Here is a 19793-nt window from a genome sequence, read left to right on the forward strand (position 1 = left end):
CCTTCACTGCACCAGAAGGCTGTTTCATGTATTTTTAGAGAGCACAATGGTGAGGAAAGGTAACTGTGGCTCAAACTGAGAAACTATTTTCTGTTTTACTTCATTTCTACAGATTAGAAGCTGCCAAAGATGACTATCGAATACGCTGTGAAGAACTAGAAAAGGAAATTGCTGAATTGAGACAACAAACAGAAGAACTTACTACACTGGCAGAGGAGGCTCAGTCTTTGAAGGATGAGATAGATATACTCAGGTAAACTCTGTTCCATTAACCCTTTTTCAACTATTAACTTTTAATCCATACCATTTCTGTACTGAGTCTTCATTAGCTTTTGTTTAAATAATTTTAATATTAAATATAAACACTTTCTCAATGCCAAGGTTCTTTTGGATCCTCCAGTTAAGTACACGGACGACCACACAGTTCTGCTTAAGTAATACAGTTATTTATTATGTACCTAATCAATAAATATTAGTAATCTTAGCAATCCTACACCATCTTATGGTCATAACAAGTCACTCACTGGTCTCCTGAGTATTCTCTACTCACCTTCATCATGACTTGGGCATTTGTTCTCATCAGGGAACTAGACCCTTTCCTTTCCTGGGTTTGCATTATTTGGACTTAGGGTGGCACTTTTGGTTCATCATATAATGCTAATATGAACAGCATCTGTTACAGCTGTCTTTGCCACTGGATTTTAGCACCCAAAGTTATCATGATATGATGATGCTAGGGGTTTAGAGGGTGGGGCAGCCCCTTTTACTATGGAACATAATCCTTCAGTAGTGGTGTCTTGCTGCATGGGTTATTCAGAACAGTTATCTACTACCCACCTTTATCATTCTTTCTAGCAAGTCTAGCAAGGCTTATTTTAATGCTGACTTTTCTAATTCACCATCAGCTTTCTACCAAAGCTATCTGTCTTTATCTCCTCTGTCATTAATATACGGAATGAGCTCATCAGGCTGCACAACTCCATAAACCATCTGTGTGGGCAGCATGGGTTCAAAGAGTAATCCCTTGCCCCAGAGAGAGGTTCTGCACTTCATTGGAGATTAAGGAGATTTGGCTTGTCGCAGTGTTCCATAAATTGACTGTCAATTCAATGGGGGATTCATTAGATTTCATAGGAAATTGAGGGTAAATCAGTTGGTTCTAAAATGAAACTGGGGACAGTTATAGGAGTGGGGGGGTGGGAGGGTGGGTGTGAGGGCTATTGCTGTCCTGGCAGTGCACCAGGTGGATGGAAAAAAACTCTGAAATGTTATGAATGGAGCCTGGTGTTCCATTTTCTTTAGAAAGGAATCAGGCTCCAAAGCTGTTATGGTACTTCTGTGTCACCAAGTATATGCTGCCCAGGAGATAGATCTTTATGATTTTATTCCTGGCTATCATTAAAACAAATTGAAGGGCAGAAAATTTTATTCTTTACCCTTGTAAAATGCAGGACTAAAGATTGATTTAGAATTGAAAGGAAACGAGTGGGAGTGAAGGGGCTTTAACTGTTATTTTAAGATTGGAAGTAGATAAGAAGGCTGTATTAGGAAGAGTGATAGTGTCTAAAAGTACCTCCATCAACAGTTCTTTCAGTTGACAAATAGTTATGAGAGAGAAGGAGACAATTTAAAAGTGAAAACGTTAGTCGTAGGAGGATGTGATTGCTTTCTTGTTCTCCCCATGATGTAAGAATGTCTTCTTTATTAAGGCAAAATACTGAGGAAGCTTCAGGACATTTCATTTTGGAAGTTTTCAGAGTACAAATTTGATACAAATCTGTCCCTCCAGGCATTCTTCTGATAAAGTAGCCAAGTTAGAAAGCCAGGTAGAGTCATACAAAAAGAAATTGGAAGACCTGGGTGATTTGCGACGGCAAGTGAAACTCTTAGAAGAGAAGAATACAATCTACATGCAAAATACCGTGAGCCTCGAAGAAGAGCTAAGGAAGGCCAACGCAGCACGCAGTCAGCTGGAAACATACAAGAGACAGGTGAGAACAGATATCAGTGCAACAGTTCTCTGTATAGTTCAGCACTTTCTCTTCATAACATGGCTAATACCTCAAAGTAAAAAAGACATTATGAACAAACAGCTCCTTGTGTTTAAAAGACTTACATGTTTTGTAGGTACTACCTTTGTCCTCCTTTCCTGCAATTCTTATCATTATTTCAAGTTTACATTAGTTTGCCAATAAGCAGTATTTCTTCCTTTGAAAAAATCAACAGATTTTTTTTCTCAAATTATTCCTAATTCATATTCAGTAGCGGGGCTTGAATTAGAGCCTCTTCTTTCAGAAAAAGTATCTGCTTTTCACTTACAAATTTCCAGCAGTGAGGAGTGCACCACAGCTGAGGTAAGTTATTCCTGTGGTTAAGTAACTTCTTTTTATTAAGGTTCTAGTTTGTCTGATACATCTGAATTTGTCCAGTTATGAAGAGAGAAGGATGGATATCATCCCTGTTGTTTATATGCACCCAGCAGAGCACAAAATGTGTCACCACCACACTCTGGAGTGAAAGGCATCTGTTTATCTTCCTGCTTATCAAAGTGCCATGTGATCCTGTTTCTGTAAAGGTGGAAGATGTGCTTCATCTTCTCTCTGCTTCTACACTACATTGACATGACATCATTCTGGGATTCTTGTTACAGGGCCAGACAGAGCGTGGTTTGTTAAAGTAGTAGTGCCTGCTCTGTATTTCTGCCTGCTCAAAAGCTCAGATGGTCATGGTACAGGAGTCCCTACAGGTCAGCTTACAGCAGAATGAAATACAGAAACAACCACTAACAACATTGTAAGCCCAGGAGCAATATGTGACCCTAAGACTTGATAGCATTTTCCCTGCACCTGGCCATCTTGGTTATTAAGACAACTAGCTTCAGCCTCTATGTGCTAACTGTAGATACAGTCCAAATGATTCCACCAGAAAAAAATAATTTGGACAAGAAAAATGCTGAAATAACAGACAATCAAAGGGAAAAGTAAATGTGGAAAACAATGGCCTTTCACACAAATAGTATCATGTTTACTGGCAACAAATACTTCACTCCATTGAACAGCTGAGCATGTGATATAGTTGTGTAACCTTGACATCTGCATCTGATCGTTCTTACTTCACCAACAATAAGGATTTTGGAAGGGGCAGTCCCATCATTTGTGCTGCAAAAGTACTCCTCCTTTTCTTCATCATTCCCTGTGTTTTATGGGTAGGATTTCATGTTGGAGGAGCTGTTGATTTGTACAAAACTGTTCCACTGGCTGAGATAGGAATAAACCTCAGGTGTATTGTGACAGATGTGAGTTTTCTTCACCTAACCACAGTGCCTCAGAATGAACAGACAGTGTGTTTGCCGTCAGTGTCTGTAAGGCTGTGTTCCTTTTGAGACCTGCCTGTGAATCATGAGCTGTCACGAAATTAATTTGTGGGAATCCTAAGTTGTGCTATAAGAATTAAGCCAGGTATAAGGATTCTGATGTTATGTCATTGCTGAGCACTAGTGTGGCCCTGTAATGGAATGTGTCTTGTCTGGTGTGTGAAGGATCCAATCCCACTCAGGATGATGTAGTCAGAGAATTTATTTATTAGGCTTAGAAGATTTGTGCTGTGCAGATGAAAGTGCTTGGTTCAAACTCCTATAGTGATCTGCAAGGAAATTGCATCTTCACCCAATCCAGCACTTTGCGAGATGAGGTTAATGGTGACATACTGTGCTGAGAGTTGTAATAGCATTTAGTTATTTAAGAGGTTTTGTTCACTTTTCTGAAAGCAAGCACAAGCATTTTCTAAGAAACTTTTTATTGCAACATGAAGAATTGAAATGTGAAGATTCCAGGATTATTTTTTGTAATTTTAATTCAGCCCCTTTGTGCATGTACATTCTGATATATTTGTTTTTCTTTGCTGCAAGATTCCTGCTTTAGTCATTCCAACGTGTCAGATAATGCTCAGTAAATGTGATGGTATTTAATTTTTTTTTTTAATCTTCTGCATTACCATGTAGCTGTATATCTTTCTATACACTCCCAGGTCCTGATTCAAGACAATTTATTTTCTGCTGTGTTCTTCTGCATACCATTACCACAGCATGAGTGATTACAAACATTAATGCATTTGTTTTCATTTGAGGTGAAAATATACCTACTTTGCAAGTAGGGACACAATCACAGGTGGAGGCCTGCATTTTTGGTTTTTTTATATCTGTAGTTATTCTGATAGCCCCAGTGATGGATGTCACATATGAGAAATGAAATATTTTCATATCTCACATTGTGATACTTTTTTTTTTAAATCTGATAATTTCAGAAATGGCAGGCCTGTGCTTTTTTTGCAGCCTTTAATTTAAGAACAACAACAGCAAAGTCCTTGTCTAAGACTTAAGACCATGCAGATTTTTAGGCCTGGTAGTTATTTTGCTGTAGCTATACACATTGAAAATAAAAGGTAATTAGAACCACTAGGCAGTCTTAATGTAGCTATGGCTACTGCTTTGCTTCACAATTTAAGTTAATCACTTTCTCTGTAATCTAAAAGCCATGAAAAAGCCTTCTTATGAATTGCTTCAGAAGAAGCTGTACATCTTTAGCTGAGTCTTCATTCAGCTTTTGTGTTTGCAGGTCAGTCTTTATTCAGCTTACTTGCTTCCATGCTCTCTGCATTATGAGCTTTACTAGTGTACTTGGAATGAGCCTTTACTAGTAAAGGCTGAGAGTTTTGAAAAGGCAAGACTTCACTGATTTGCTGCCCGTTCACTGATTGTTTCTGCTCAGCTTTCAGCTTTCTGCTCATTTAATTTTAAAACCTCTTTACTGATCTGTAGTTGAAAGTATATATGCGACTTTGTTAGCAATGTTTCCTTCTGAAGTAAAGCAAACTAGTTATGAGCCTGTGGCTGAATCTTTATATTAGTATATTAAAAATGATCAGGAAAATCTCAGGTTAAGAAACATTACCTGACTGCATAAACTGGTGGTTGAATTCTGAGTGAGGCTTGTGAAACAGAGTTAACAAAAAGGTGTAGATAATTTGCTTTCTTCAGAGTTTTTTCTTTTTCCTGGTCTTCTCAGAATGCAGGAGGATTTTTCTACTTTTCCTAAGCTCTTTGATCCATAGAACTATACAGCTTTTTTCTGTAAACCATGCTTGGGCTTAAATTCTTGTTTTCAGATGTAGTGAAAATACTTCACAGTTTTTGCTTCTTTTGCTTGTGCTGAGACCTAATATTTGAATGCTGTTGGTTTTGCTGAAACACAGAACAACTGATGAAAGCAGTTTTTAGTATGTCCTATAGGTAACTATTTCACTTGTTTACAACATGACTTGTGGTGCATGGTAATTGGCTACTTTGTCTTGTGTATTTTGTTCTAATATTAATATTTGCAGACACATTATTGATTCTTGTTCTCACAGGCAGTTGAACTACAAAACAGGTTATCTGAAGAATCCAAGAAAGCTGATAAATTAGATTATGAATGCAAACGACTGAAAGAAAAAGTAGACAGCCTCCAAAAAGAAAAAGATGTAAGTGCCAAGGTGTTGTTTTTTTGTAGTAGCAATAGCAACTTTGTGTCCTTTATAACACAGAGGTGTGGTAATTATAGTTAGCCATTTATAGCAAACTTTTTAACTTAGGAAGTCTTTTTTCACTTAAAATTTTCAAATGTTTGTGTACAAGATCCTTTTTAAACCTAAGAACTGTACAGCATGGAATGAAGTGACTGTACAAACATATTCAACCCATTTTTAAGAGGAAATGCCTTCATATTTGGGATCTGAAGTTGTTTCTTGACCATTTACCATAAGAAGGTTAATAAACACCCAGGGTAATTGTAATACGTTCTGAAAAACTATTTAAAGTAGGGTTTCTGCAGTATCATCCTAGAACTAAACTCCTGTTGTGTTTTTTCTAAAGCATTCTTTGAGGTACCATCAGCATGCTTCTCTTTGTGGAGTCATGACTACTGCAGCAAGAGGCTTAGGAGTCTTGTAGAGGGAGGGATGTGTCCTTTATGGCAATCTTGCCTTTTTATGACAGCTCCTTGTTGATCTATCTTGTACTGCCAACACGGAACACACAGAATGGATACCAGTCTATTCCCTTCCTGTCATTTTCTGCAAGTGATTCTGCGATTAATTGCTCTGTCCTCTCTTGCCAAGACTGATCCTTCAGACTTCTCTTACACACTATTGTTTCTCACCAGTTTATTTTGGCTTGTTTCTTAGGAATGTGTATGCAGGTGCCTCAAACTACTTCAAACCAAGGCCAGCACTTCGAGTTAGCAATTTCTTAGGCTTGTTTTAAGTTGCTAAGTCCATCTATCCATCAGTCAATCTCTGTAGGCTTTTACCTCAATAGTCATATTTCCTGCCCAATTCTTTCCAAAATTTCCTGCCCCTGCCCTTGAGTAGCACTTGAACTGGAAGTCTTCAGTTATTTTCTGTTCATAGGTCTTTGATTTCCATATTTTATTAGATTTTCAAACTGTTGTGGACACTTGTCCTTGATATCACTTCCATCTGCCGTTCAGTTCAGATTGGACTGCCCATAATAACTGTAGTCATGCTGTGCTTTGGCTTTCTTTCCTGCTCTTTATTTAAAGTTTGGTTTTCCAGTTTTGTTATGTTTGACTACGGTAAGGTTGTGTCTGTGGCTTACCCATTGCTTGGTGGACCATTTCACTTGCACAAAGGATCTGAATTGCAGGCCATCCTATAGTTTTCTGTTTTATCCCCTGGCAAATAGCATTTTTGGGGGCAAATGTTTTTCAATGCATTCTTTTAAACCGATATGCACCTGTGAGAAGTAGATTACAGCTGAAGTCTCTCAACATTTGAATTAGTGATTCACTACCCGTGTTACCTACTTTTTCTGTTCCCTGTTGTCACATATGTATCAGTAAGGTTGCCCACCACAGGTCACAAGCCACTTAGTGGTATCTTGTCAGTTGTATTTTGGAAACAGTTGGCTGAAATTGATTTTATCCCTGTCTTTATGTTCTGGCAAAGTGTGGTAGCCTGTTTGATATCTTTCAGCTATGTGGCTTGGAACTTCACCTCTGTGGCGTGTTGTATGTTAAGCACTAAGGTAATTTGATGAGTTGACTTTGCGGTGTGCAAATGAAGCCCTAGAGCTTTTTCTATTCATTAAAATATTCTGGCTTTTGATTAATCAACTTCGTGTTTTCTGACTGACGGTAGCAGACTGCAGAATCCTTGCTTTCATCCACTGAATTTGAGTGCTCCTCTGTGTGGCTCTTCTGTAGTATTTATGATAAAACCAGTTTTTTCATCTGTGGGGTTTGTGAAATGACTTTCAGTGCTAACAGAATGTACACTTTATTCAGATTGTTCTGACAGTTGCACCAGAGTTCACCCTGCAGGATTCAGAAATACAGCAGAAGCCTCTGTCACACCTCACCAAAACGTTCTTTGCCAAAGGGATTCCAAGTCCTGGATCCATTTGGGCTGAAATATAAAATATATCTGAATCAAACTGTTAATAGGATGAAATGCAAGGAGCTGTCAGCTGACACAACTTCATACCTGGACATATCTGATTTTGGAGCAATCTACAACTTGGATCTTTACATAGTTGCCATTTTCTCCTTTCATTTTTGAGTCTTGACAACCTTCTGGACAAAAACTTGATGCTACCTGCAGATTCTCATTTTTTGCCAAACGGGGACTTGTGCCAGATTGGGAGAGTATTTGCCTGATGTTACTGAAGAGCCTATCTGTCTAGATCCCAAGGTGGCCCAGTCCTGTTCTTCAGTTCTCTTTGAATTGAGCCTCAAGCAACTGGTTTTCTTCCATAGCTAAGATGCTGGTGAATGGCAAGGCCAGGTTACCCAGGAGGAAGTGGATGTGGAAATGCTGCTCACATTTTCACTGTTGAAAGACAAACAAAATGAAGTTAATGCAGTTTCTTTATGTTGACTGTGTACTCACCTGCTTTTTATTTCACTCCTGGCTAAACCTGGGTTTCTTGGTGACGGAAAAAGCTACGGTCTCTTAATTCACTTCCTTTTCCCTTGCAATCAGTCCCAATGAGGGGAAAAGGAGGATTGCTGAGTGGTCCCAGTGGCTGCTGTTTACTACCTGGTACCAGAACTTTGTGTCACTAATGTCTTGATTTTGTAAGCTTATACCCTGATATTTTTACCCCTGTAAGTGTAATACAGAGCAGCAACCCTTCTCAACTCCCCCCCTCCGCCCCGCCGCTCCCCGCTGTTCATGTGGAATATTTTACGTTTATGTTTATTCTGTTATGAAATTGACTGAAATGCCTTAATTAGAAAATTATCTTTAGAGTTGCATTACATTATTTTTAAAGTGTTGAAGGCTGTGACTTTTGGTGACTTGTGTGCTGTTAAAGATGAATTTGTGGCGCCAAGGCTGATATTCATTCTCTTTCCAATTATTCAGAGGTTAAGAACAGAAAGAGATTCTTTGAAAGAAACTATTGAAGAGCTTAGATGTGTACAAGCTCAGGAGGGTCAACTCACCACTACAGGTAAAAAACAAATGAGATTAAATGCATCTTTTCTAAAGTTTACAGGACTTCTCTGGAGAGTCTTGAATGCGCTTTTGTTTAGCACAGAATAAATTTAAGCTCCTCTAAGATCAGCAGTGAAAAGCTGCTTCAGCTCTTCACAACTTTGTAAACATTTGAAAACTTCAGACATTATTTCAGTCAATCAGAAATGTTAATCTCCTCCCCAGTGTGATGTTTTTATAATGTATTTCTGATTTCTGTGTAGTGACACAATTTTCTTTGGAGAGATATTAAGTATTGTCATGTATGTATGATGTTTCATGTGTTGCAGTTTATTTCTATGTGTAATGTTGCACAGCTTTGTAGTTCTTAGGTAAGCTAATGAGCAGAAAATTCACCACAAAATTACTTCATCAGACTGGATGAAGACAGAAATAATGATTATTCTCCAAATGAAATTGTGCTTGTCTGTCTGTCTCGCTGTAGCCTGGCTTTGTGTCATTTTCCATTGTCTAGCATTACTCTAAAGCTGTAAACTTCTAGAACAATGTTTGCTTCTGGTCTTTTAAAGAAAGTTACTGGTCTTCTTGCTAATGGTTTTTTACTTTTCCTAACCCAGGATTGATGCCTTTGGGAAGACAAGAGCCTTCAGACAGTTTAGCAGCAGAAATTGTTACTCCCGAAATAAAGTAAGCTAATACATGCTTTGTTTTACTAACCTTTACCAGGTACCCATAGATGATTAGTTAGTTTTCAGTGTTAGAAAGTTTCTACAATTAATGTTTGGTTTTTTCTCCTTTTGGATTTCTGCACGACAGAAGGTGTTATGCCTAAGACAAAATTCAGTTGACATCTCTTTGAGTTTGTATTGTGCTCCAAAGAAAAGGGAAAACAAGAAACCCCTTTATCCTCACATTGTGCCTCTTCTTTTCCTCCAGACTTCATATAACTGCAGCTTATATGTGCATTAATGGACAAAAATGTTTGTAACAAGACGATGTTGTTGAACCTGTTGTTGTACAAGGAAAAAATGACTGAAATTGTGAAAAGTGTAGATTATAAATTCCATTTTGTATCATGCCAAATGTTTACAATCTATTAAAAGAAGGAACAGCAGTGGCAGAGCTGAAAATCACTGTGTCTTAAGATGTTGCAGGCTGTGTTTAGCCTTGCCATAATGCTAAAAATTTTCAAGACAGTTGCATCTCAGAAATCTGTTAGGTCTTCAGAAAATCTTTTCTTTTATCTCTATCAATACTGATACAGTATTTTACCACTTGGAAAGCTCAATATGAGTCAAAACATACTGTTCAGTAGTAAAATAATATCTTTCTAGAAAGCTAATAATAAAAGATTTGTTTTCCTTCCAGCTGTGCTGCTGCACCTTAGTACAAGAGCAATTCTTTTTAGTTTTGTTCAGAAACAGCAAAAGAGAAGAATAATGTTTTGAGGCAGTGTTAGTGAAGTATGGAGTTACTGCATAAACTTTCCACATGATTGTGTGAGAGAGGACAGGACCCTAAATATCCAAGCATAGCCTGTGGTTTCACTGACTTTTCATCTTTGGCTCCTGAAGATAAATTCTGGATTTTATGCGAACATACATCAATGTGGACTGTTTGCAGCTGCCAAACTTGGCCTCCATGCCTATCTGATAGAGGTGGACAGTAGCAGTGGCTGCTGTAGGACTGGAACTTCCTGATCCGGAGGTCTGGGCTGCTGCTTCTGCTGATGAAGGGGGAAGACTGCACAAGGCAGCCCACCCATAGGAGCAGCTACTACTCCTCTCTTGTGCTCTCCATGGTGGCAGAGCATGGGTCTGTGCTTAAGTACCTTTCTCCATCTTGTAGAGAAGATTTGCAGACCAAATGGGCGAGTTTTGTGAGGCTGATTCAGTCTGTGGCTTCTCAGTTGCACCTGAAGAAATCAAAAAGTTAAGTGATATTAGGAGTTAGCAGGGCTCATTGAAAGAGCTTTAAACTAGATTTGAAGGGGGAAGGGGGTAAAACCAGGCTCACTAGAGATAAGCATGGGGGCGGCATGCCAATGTTTGAAGGATGGTGTGCTAGCAAGGTCCTTCAGCCTGCTCCACGATGAGCACATTTGAAATGTCCCTGTACTAATGTGCGCAAAACCTTAGCCATCTCAGTGGAGGTGAGGGATGTGGAGATGCATGTGGCAGAAAAGGCATAAGAGTTGTTGATGTGTTAGAAACCAAGGAAGCACCAGAGAACAGTCACATAGGAATTAGGGCTTCTCCCCCAAAAAAGGTGGCAGGATTGATAGCCCATCTACACCAATGCAGCATGGCCAACAAACAGGAGAAGTTGGAGGCCATTGTGCATCTGGAAAACTATGATATAGTTGCAATCATGGAAACATGGTGGGATGACTCACACAACTGGAGTGCTGCAATGGATGGCTATAAACTCATCAGAAGGGATAGGCAAGGAAGGAGCGGCAGTGGGGGTAGCCCTGTATGTTAGGGAGTGTTTTGACTGTCTGGAGCTTGATGATGATGGATTGAGTTAAGTGTTTATCGGTAAGAATCAGGGGGAAGGCCAACAAGGCAGATATCATGGTGGAAGTCTGTTATAGACCACCCAAACAGGATGAAGAGGGAGACAAAATAGTCTATAAGCAGCTGGGAGAAGTCTCACAGTTGCTAGCTCTTCTTCTCATGGGTGACTTCAACTTACCAGATGTCTGCTGGAAATACAATACAGCGGAAAGGAAACAGTCCAGGAGCTTCCTGGATTGTGTGAAAGATAACTTCTTGACACAGCTGGTGAGTGAGCCAACTAGGGAAGGCTCCCCTCTGGACTGGTTTGCAAACAGAGAAGGACTTGTGGGTGATGTGATGGTTTGAGGTCATCTTGGGCACAGCGATCATGAAATTATAGTTTTCGATTCTCAGAGCAGTAAGGAGGGGGGTTAACAAAACTGCTACCTTGGACTTCCAGAAGGCAGACTTTGGCCTGTTTAGGGGCCTGGTTGAGAGAGTTGCTTGGGAGGCAGTCTGAAGGGCAAAGGAGTCCAGGAAGGCTGGACATTCTTTAAGAAGAAAACGTGAAAGGCACAGGATTAGGCCATCCATATGTGCCAAAAGATAAGCTGGCTGGGAAGATGACCAGTCTGGCTGAACAGAGAGCTTTGGCTGGAACTCAGGGGAAAAAAAAGAGAGTTTATGACCTTTGGAAGAAGGGGCAGGCAACTCAGGAGGGCTAAAAAGATGTCATGAGGTTATGCAGGGAGAAAATTAGAAGGGCCAAAGCCCAACTAGAACTTAATCTGGCTACTGCTATAAAAGACAATAAGAAATATTTCTATAAACACATTCAGAACAAAAGGAGGGCTAAGGAGAATCTCCATCCTTTATTGGATGCAGGGGGAAACATAGTGACAAAGGATGAGGAAACGGCTGAGCTACTTAATGCCTTCTGTCCTGTCCCACTCGGTGGGCTCAGGGGAGGTGATCTTTTAGATACTCCATTGCCGCACACAGGAGTCACGACAATGACTCAGGAGGGACAGGGAAAATTTCAACACCCTGTTTCACTTGGCAAATCCCAGGGCAGGAGTCACGACAGTGGCTCCTAAATGCTTGAAATATGTTTTATTTAATGTTGACTTAAAACACAAGTGTGGCTAAATCCCTAACAACGAGGTAGGAAGAAGAGAGGAGATAAGAGAGAGAGAGAGAGAGAAAAGGAGTGGTAAGTATCACCACCCTTGGGTCCAGTGAAGAAAGTCTCAGTAGTAGCTCCCTGGATTCCTCAGGCAGCAGGCTGACACTCGGGGGTTGGTCTGCCCCGCCACACCCCCCCTTTTATACCCTCGGCCAAGAGCCTTTTGCGCATGTGTTGTGGGGTTTTCTTGAAAGTTCTTGAGGAGGGAGTAGGGGGTGGGGGGGGCTGCTGATGCCCCCTTATCCCATTTAACTTGTTTACACAACTGCCGTGGTAAGGGCCCGTGCCAAAAGTCCAAACCTGTGATAAAACGTCTGAAGTGCAACCACTAGAAAACTTCGCAGAAAGACAATTGCCAGAAAGCCTCTTCCAGGCACAACTGCTAGAAAGCCTTCCAAAACAGTTCACTACCCCACTTCCACAGGGCACGTCCTGTTTTGGCTGCTTGCAGCTACCTGCTTTTGAGACAAAATGGTTGCCAGTCTCTCGGTCTCTCACACCTTCTTTGCCTCAGTCTTTAATAGTAAAACCAATTGTTCTCAGGGTACACAGCCCACTGAGCTGGAAGACAGGGAAGAAGTACGGAATGAAGCCCCCATAATCAAAGGGGAAATGGTTAGTGACCTGCTGCACCACTTAGACACACACAAGTCTATGGGGCTGGATGGGATTCACCCAAAGGTACTGAGGGAGCTGGCAGAAGTGCTCACCAAGCCACTTTGCATCACTTACCAGCAGTCCTGGCTAACTGGGGAGGTCCCAGTTGACTGGAGGTTAGCAAAAGTGACACCCTCTACAAGAAGGGACAGAAGAAGGATCCAGGGAACTACAGGTCTGTCATCCTGACCTTGATGCTGGGGCAGGTTATGGAGCAGATCATCCTGAGTGCCATCACACAGCATGTACAGGACAACCAGGTGATCAGGCCTAGTCAGCATGGGTTTATGAAAAGCAGGTCCTACTTGACTGACCTGATCTCCTGTGACAGGATGGATGAGGGAAAGTGGATGAGGGAAATGGCGTGGATGTTGTTTACCTGGAATTTAGTAAAGCCTTTGACACCATTTCCCACAGCATTTTTCTGAATAAACTGGGTAAAAAAACTGGCTGGATGGCCTGGCCCAAAAAGTTGTGGTGAATGGAGTTAGATCCAGCTGGTGGCTGGTCACAAGTGGTGTTCCCCAGGGCTCAGTACTGGGGTCATTTCTGTTTAATACCTTTATCCATGATCTGGATGAGGGGATGGAGCGTGCCCTCAGTAAGTTTGCAGATGACACCAAGTTGGGAGGGAGGGTTGATCTACTTGAGGGTAGGAAGGCTCTGCAGAGGGATCTGGACAGGCTGGATCGGTGGGCCGAGGCCAATTGTATGAGGTTCTACAAGACCAAGTGCCGGGTCCTGGACTTGGGTCACAACAACCCCATGAAACGCTACAGGCTTGGGGAAGAGTGGCTGGAAAGCTGCCTGGCAGAGAAAGACCTGGGTGTGCTGGTTGACAGCCAGCTGAATATGAGCCAGCAATGTGCCCAGGTGGCCAAGAAGGCCAACAGCATCCTGGCCTGCATCAGAAATAGTGTGGCCAGCAGGACTAGGGAAGTGATTGTTCCCCTGTTCTCGGCACTGGTGAGGCCGCACCTCGAGTACTGTGTTCAGTTTTGGGCCCCTCACTACAGGAAAGACATTGAGTTGCTGGAGTGTGCCCAGAGAAGGGTAAGAAAGCTGGTGAAGGACTTGAAGCACAAGTCTTATGAGGAGCGGCTGAGGGAACTGGGGTTGTTTAGTCTGGAGAAAAGGAGGCTGAGGGGAGACCTTATCGCTCTCTACAACTACGGGAAAGGAGGTTGTAGTGAGGTGGGTGCTGGTCTCTTCTATCAAGTAACTAGTGATAGGACGAGAGGAAATGGCCTCAAGTTGCGCCAGGGGAGGTTTAGCTTGGATATTAAAACAAATTTCTTTACTGAAAGGGTTGTCAGACATTGGAACAGGCTGCCCAGGGAAGTAGTGGAGTCAGCATCCCTGAAGGTGTTCAAAAAACCACGTAGATGTGGCACTTCAAGACATGGTTTAGTAGGCATGGTGGTGTTGGGTTGACAGTTGGACTCAATGATCTTAAAGGTCTTTTCCAACCTAAACGATTCTATGTGTTGTGGTTTAACCCCAGCCAGCAACGAAGCACCATGCAGCCGCTCGCTCACTCCCCCCCCCCCCCCCCCCCCCCCCCCTGCAGTGGGATGGGGGAGAAAATCGGGAAAAGAAGTAAAACTCATGGGTTGAGATAAGAACGGTTTAATAGAACAGAAAAGAAGAAACTAATAATGATAACACTAATAAAATGACAACAGCAATAATAAAAGGACTGGAAGGTACAAATGGTGTGCAGTGCAATTGCTCACCACCCACCGATGGACACCCAGCTAGTCCCCGAGTGGCAATTCCCCACCCCACTCCCCCCAGTTCCTATACTAGATGGGACGTCACATGGTATGGAATACCCTGTTGGCCAGTTTGGGTCAGGTGCCCTGGCTGTGTCCTGTGCCAACTTCTTGTGCCCCTCCAGCTTTCTCACTGGCTGGGCATGAGAAGCTGAAAAATCCTTGACTTTAGACTAAACATTACTTAGCAACAACTGAAAACATCAGTGTTATCAACATTCTTCGCATACTGAACTCAAAACATAGCACTGTACCAGCTACTAGGAAGACAATTAACTCTATCCCAGATGAAACCAGGACACTATGATTCTATGATACTTGGCACTGGTGAGACTGCACCTTGAATGCTGTGTTCAGTTTTGGGCCCCTCACTACAAGAAAGAAACTGAGGTGCTCAAGTCCGTCCAAAGAAGGGCAATGAAGCTGGTGAAAGGTCTAGAGTACTAGTCTTATGAGGAGCAGCTGAGGCAACTGGGGTTGTTTAGCCTGGAGAAAAGGAGGTTTCAGGGGAGACCTTATCACTCTCTACAACTATCTGAAAGGAGGTTGTAGCGAGGTGCGTGTCAGTCTCTTTTCCCAAGTAACAAGCGACAGGACAGGAGGAAACAGCCTCAAGTTGCACCAGGGGAGGGTTAGATTGGGTATTAGGAAAAATTTCTTTACTGAAGGGGTTGTCAAGCACTGGAACAGGCTGCCCAGGGAAGTGGTTGAGTCACCATCCCTGGAGGTATTTAAAAGACATGTAGATGTGGCTTATAGGGACATAGTTTAGTGGTAAATTTGGTAGTGTTAGGTTAATGGTTGGACTTGATGATCTGAAGGGTCTTTTCCAGCCTAAATGGTTTTATGATTCTTTGAAAACAGAGCAACAGGGTAGAAGTGACTTGCCAGGTTCATGCAGTAGTTCAGTGACAGCTGAGATTACAACCTCCTTTAACACTTGGCACCAAGCTTTGCATTCTCCACTTTCTAACTATAAATCTGTCCAGCTGTATTCTGAGATCTTACGGAGGCACTCAGGCAGCTTCCTTGTGTTGTGCTTTCTACAATTACAACTCCTTTAATCAGGTTTCTGTTTGGGGGTTTGAAGACATGATTCTTGTTTCAACTGTCTCCCTTAAAGAGGTAAAGATGATCTTTATGTTATATTTACACCTTCTGTGGTAAACTGTTTTCTTCTTTATAGACACTGGCATACTTTTTGTACAAAATTCTATTTTATGTGTTTAGGGAGAAACTCATTCGCCTTCAGCATGAGAACAAGATGTTAAAGTTGAACCAAGAAGGTTCTGACAATGAAAAGATTGCCTTGTTGCAGAGCCTTCTTGATGATGCAAACTTGCGGAAGAATGAATTGGAGACAGAAAACAGGTAATAAATTTTGTCCTCTGTTTCAATTGACTTTCCTAACAATGCCATATACTTTTGACTGTACTGTGTCCAATACTGGCCTCCCCAGTACAAGAAGGATATGGACTTACTGGAGTCAGTCCAGTGAAAGGCCACAAGGGTGTGATTACAGGACTGCAACATCTTTCATATAAGGAGAGTGTGAGGGATAGAGACTATGTAGCCTGGAAAAGAGAAGGCTCAGGGCAGATCTTATCAACGTTTATAAATATCTGATGGGAGAGTGTCATGGTTTAAGCCCACCCAGCAACTAAGCACCATGCAGCCACTCACAGACCTCCCTCAAAGTGGGATGGGGGAGAGAATCAGAAGGGTAAGAGTGAGAAAAATTGTGGGCTAAGATGAAGACAGTTTAATAAGTAAAGCAAAAGCTGCACATACAAGCAAAGCAAACCAAGGAATCCATTCAGCACTTCCCATCGGCAGAGAGGTGTTCAGCCATCCCCAGGAAAGCAGGGCTCCAGCACGTGTAATGGTTACTTGGGAAGTCAAACGTCGTAACTCCGAATGTCCCCCTTCATTCTTCTTCCTCCAGCTTTATATGCTGAGCATGACATCATATGGTCTGGAATATGCATTTGGTCAGTTGGGGTCAGCTGTCCCAGCTGTGTCCCCTCCCAACTTCTTGTGCACCCCCAGCCTACTCGCTGGTTGGGTGGGATGAGAAGCAGAAAAGGCCTTGACTCTGTGTAAGCGCTGCTCAGCAGAAACGAGAACATCTGTGGATTATCAAAACTGTTTCCAGCACAAATCCAAAACATAGCTCCATACTAACCACTGTGAAGAAAATTAACTTTATCCCACCCAAAACCAGCACAGAGGGTCTAAAGGAGGTGGAGCTAGACTCTTCGCAGTGATGCCCAATAACAGGGCAAGAGGCAGTGGGCAGAAATTAAAACACATTAAATTTCATCTAAGTGTAAGAACTTACTTTTTTTTACTGGGTGTGTTGCTGAACACTGGAATAGGTTGCCCAGAGAGGTTGTCTCCATCCTTGGAGGTATTTAAAACCCAACACTATGTGTTCCTGGGCAACCTGCTCTAGATGACCCTGCTAGATTAAGCCAGTCAGCATACAGATGTCCATGGGACCAGACAGCATACATCTGAGCATGCTAAGGTAGCTGGCTGATCTTATTGTGAGACTGCTCTCTATCTAAGCTTTGAATCTGCTCTCTATCTAATCTTCCCCTTTGATTGGGGAAGGTTCCTGAAGCCTGAGAAAAGGTAAATACCGCACTCACCTTCAAGAAGGGCAAGAAAGAGAGTCTGGAGAACTACACAGACTGGTCAGCCACAGCTCATTTTCTGGGAATTTCACAAAGCAAGCTCAACTGGAATCTGTTTCCAGCCACATGAGGGATAAGAAAGTAATTGGGAAGGGCCAACATGAATTTATTCAGGGAAAATCATACCTACCTAATCCAATTGTCTTAACAATGAGACCACTGCGTACGTGAAGAAGGGTGAAACAGTGGACCGTACTTAGCTTTATGAAAGCCTTTGACATAGTCTCCCATAGTATCCTTATGTTCAGAATGGTTAGATATAGTCTAAGTGGACAGTAAAGTGAGTGGAAAATTGGTTGGACAGGTGAGCCTAAAGCTTTATCATCAGTGGTACAAAATCCAACTCGCAACCAGTTCCTCGGGCATCAGTGCCAGGACCAATGCTGTTCATCACCTTTATTAACAACTTACCTGATGGGAGGGACTATACTCTCAGCAAGTTTGAGAATGGTACCACTTTGGGAGGAGTGACTGATATGCTGAAAGGGAGAGCTGTTATTCAGAGGAACTCAGCAGTTCAGAGAAATGAGCTGACGGGAGCCCTGTCCCTGGCTGGGAGGAGCCTGACAATGCTGGCTAGGACCAGTAGGCTGGGGAGCAGCTCTGCTGCAAAAGCCCTGGGGTCCCAGTGGGCAGCAGAGGAGGATGTGTCAGCCAAGGACCTTGCAGCTGACTGTGATCTGGGCTGTCCTCACCAGGGTGCAGGCAGGCAGTCTCGGAAAATGATCCTTTCCCTCTCATCAGTACTTACGAGATCACATCTGGACGTAGCATATAATTTTGGATTCCCCAGTACTAGAAAGACATGGATGTACAGGAATGCAGAAGAATACTACTAAGGAGGGATACTGCAGCATGTGGTGTGAGGGATAAGACTGAGAACTGCGCTTGTTCAGGCCAAAGAAAAGGTGGCATAGAGGAGATAATACTGTAGTCTACATCTACCTGATGGGAACGTGTCAAGAAGAGAGAGCTGGACTATTCTTTGAGATTGACAGTGAAAGGACAAGAGGCAACAGACACAATATGGAGTATGGGTCCAAGCTCTAGAAGAGACGCCCAAAGAGATTGTCAGACCTCCATCCTTAAAGGTGTCCAAACGTGGACTAGACGCGGTTCCCAGCAATCTGCTGTTAAGTGCACCTGCTTTAAGGAGGAGGGGATTTAGGCAACCTATGGAGATCCCTTCCAGCCTACAGGTTTATAGGACTCTTTGAGTGTGTAAAAGCAGTAAGCTAGTAGCTCTCACACAGTAAAACTGACTGTTAGAAACTCTTGTTTCATGTATACAGAAATGATTTCTTAATACATCCATTTATGTTGTCTTCGAAGAGTATTGGAATGTTCTGGATGACTGGAGGCTATAATCTCTGGAACTGCTGTATGCTCTAACTACTGTTGTAAATTTTCTGTGAATAAAATATAGTATTGCATCAGGTCATGTGTGGATGACCTAAAAACACTGAACACTAGAAATCTCAGGCTTCCTCTTGCAGTTTCGTTTTTTCTGAAAACCAAAATATTATCTGTTTCCTAGATTGGTAAATCAGAGACTTCTAGAAGTGCAGTCCCAGGTTGAAGAACTACAAAAATCTTTGCAGGATCAAGGTTCAAAAGCTGAAGATGTAAGTAGAAATGTACATGAAACTTACTTTCAAGTAGTTACCATTTTTGAAACTTTCATCTTTTTGTAAAGAAAATATGTAAAAGAAGTATGCAAATGGAGATTTCTCATAGTTTTCCATATTTACTCGTATGGTCTTATCACTAAGTAGTGATTCTCTAATTAGGATGTAAGACATAGTAAGACATTTGTCTAGAAAAGAAAACCATCCTATGCAGAGAATGTGTCAATTATGTTTTATTTGATTAATTGTGTTTCTTCCAATAGTAAACTTAACATTAAATTTATTTAATTAGAATAGAGAGTTTTTCAGGGAATTAAGGAAATGTTAATTCTCCATGTCTTAATAAAGTATCTGAAGTTATTTTTGGTTTAGTTTCCTTAATGAAAGTTAAGGCCTTTCCTGCCAGTGGAAGCCCTGTAATTGTGGATGTAAATGTATCTTGTAATGCAAGAAGCCAGGCAGGCCAAACCAAACAAACAAAAAAGTCAAATAATTAGGTCCTCAACATAATGCAGCATTTTCTGTTTCTGTATACAGAGTTAAATTTATTTTTAATGTAATGATACACATTGTGGCAGAATTAGTGTGGAAAACAACTTTCAGTCTTCCACTCAAAAATTGTGTTTGCCATCTCCTGTGTTTGAGAGAAGAAGCTCTAGAACTTTCTTGAAATCAGTGATTTGCTGGACTGTACGTGCACAGTGTATGCTCACGATCTCAGTGTATTGTGTTGCTAATTGGCAACAAATTGTAATGTGTTGCTTTCTATTTTTGTGGTTTTGTTTTAACTAATATATATAAAACAGTGAAAGTTCTTATTAGATGCTTATTTTCATTTAAGAGTGTGTTTAATT

General features: G+C 41.7%; 1 protein-coding gene across 7 annotated transcripts in view; it reads left to right on the forward strand.

Annotated features, from left to right (window-relative positions):
- Positions 1-19793, forward strand: part of HOOK3 (hook microtubule tethering protein 3) — a 103146-nt gene that overhangs the window by 57963 nt on the left and 25390 nt on the right. For all 7 annotated transcript variants that reach the window (XM_052775857.1, XM_052775862.1, XM_052775860.1 and 4 more), the window contains 7 exons: positions 113-253; positions 1790-1991; positions 5407-5517; positions 8422-8509; positions 9111-9180; positions 15843-15983; positions 18849-18936. In XM_052775857.1, the coding sequence (XP_052631817.1) occupies positions 113-253; positions 1790-1991; positions 5407-5517; positions 8422-8509; positions 9111-9180; positions 15843-15983; positions 18849-18936 (841 nt within the window). The remainder of the gene's footprint in view (positions 1-112; positions 254-1789; positions 1992-5406; positions 5518-8421; positions 8510-9110; positions 9181-15842; positions 15984-18848; positions 18937-19793) is intronic.

The sequence above is a fragment of the Harpia harpyja genome, chromosome Z (assembly GCF_026419915.1).
Source record: "Harpia harpyja isolate bHarHar1 chromosome Z, bHarHar1 primary haplotype, whole genome shotgun sequence".
Lineage (NCBI taxonomy): Eukaryota > Metazoa > Chordata > Aves > Accipitriformes > Accipitridae > Harpia > Harpia harpyja.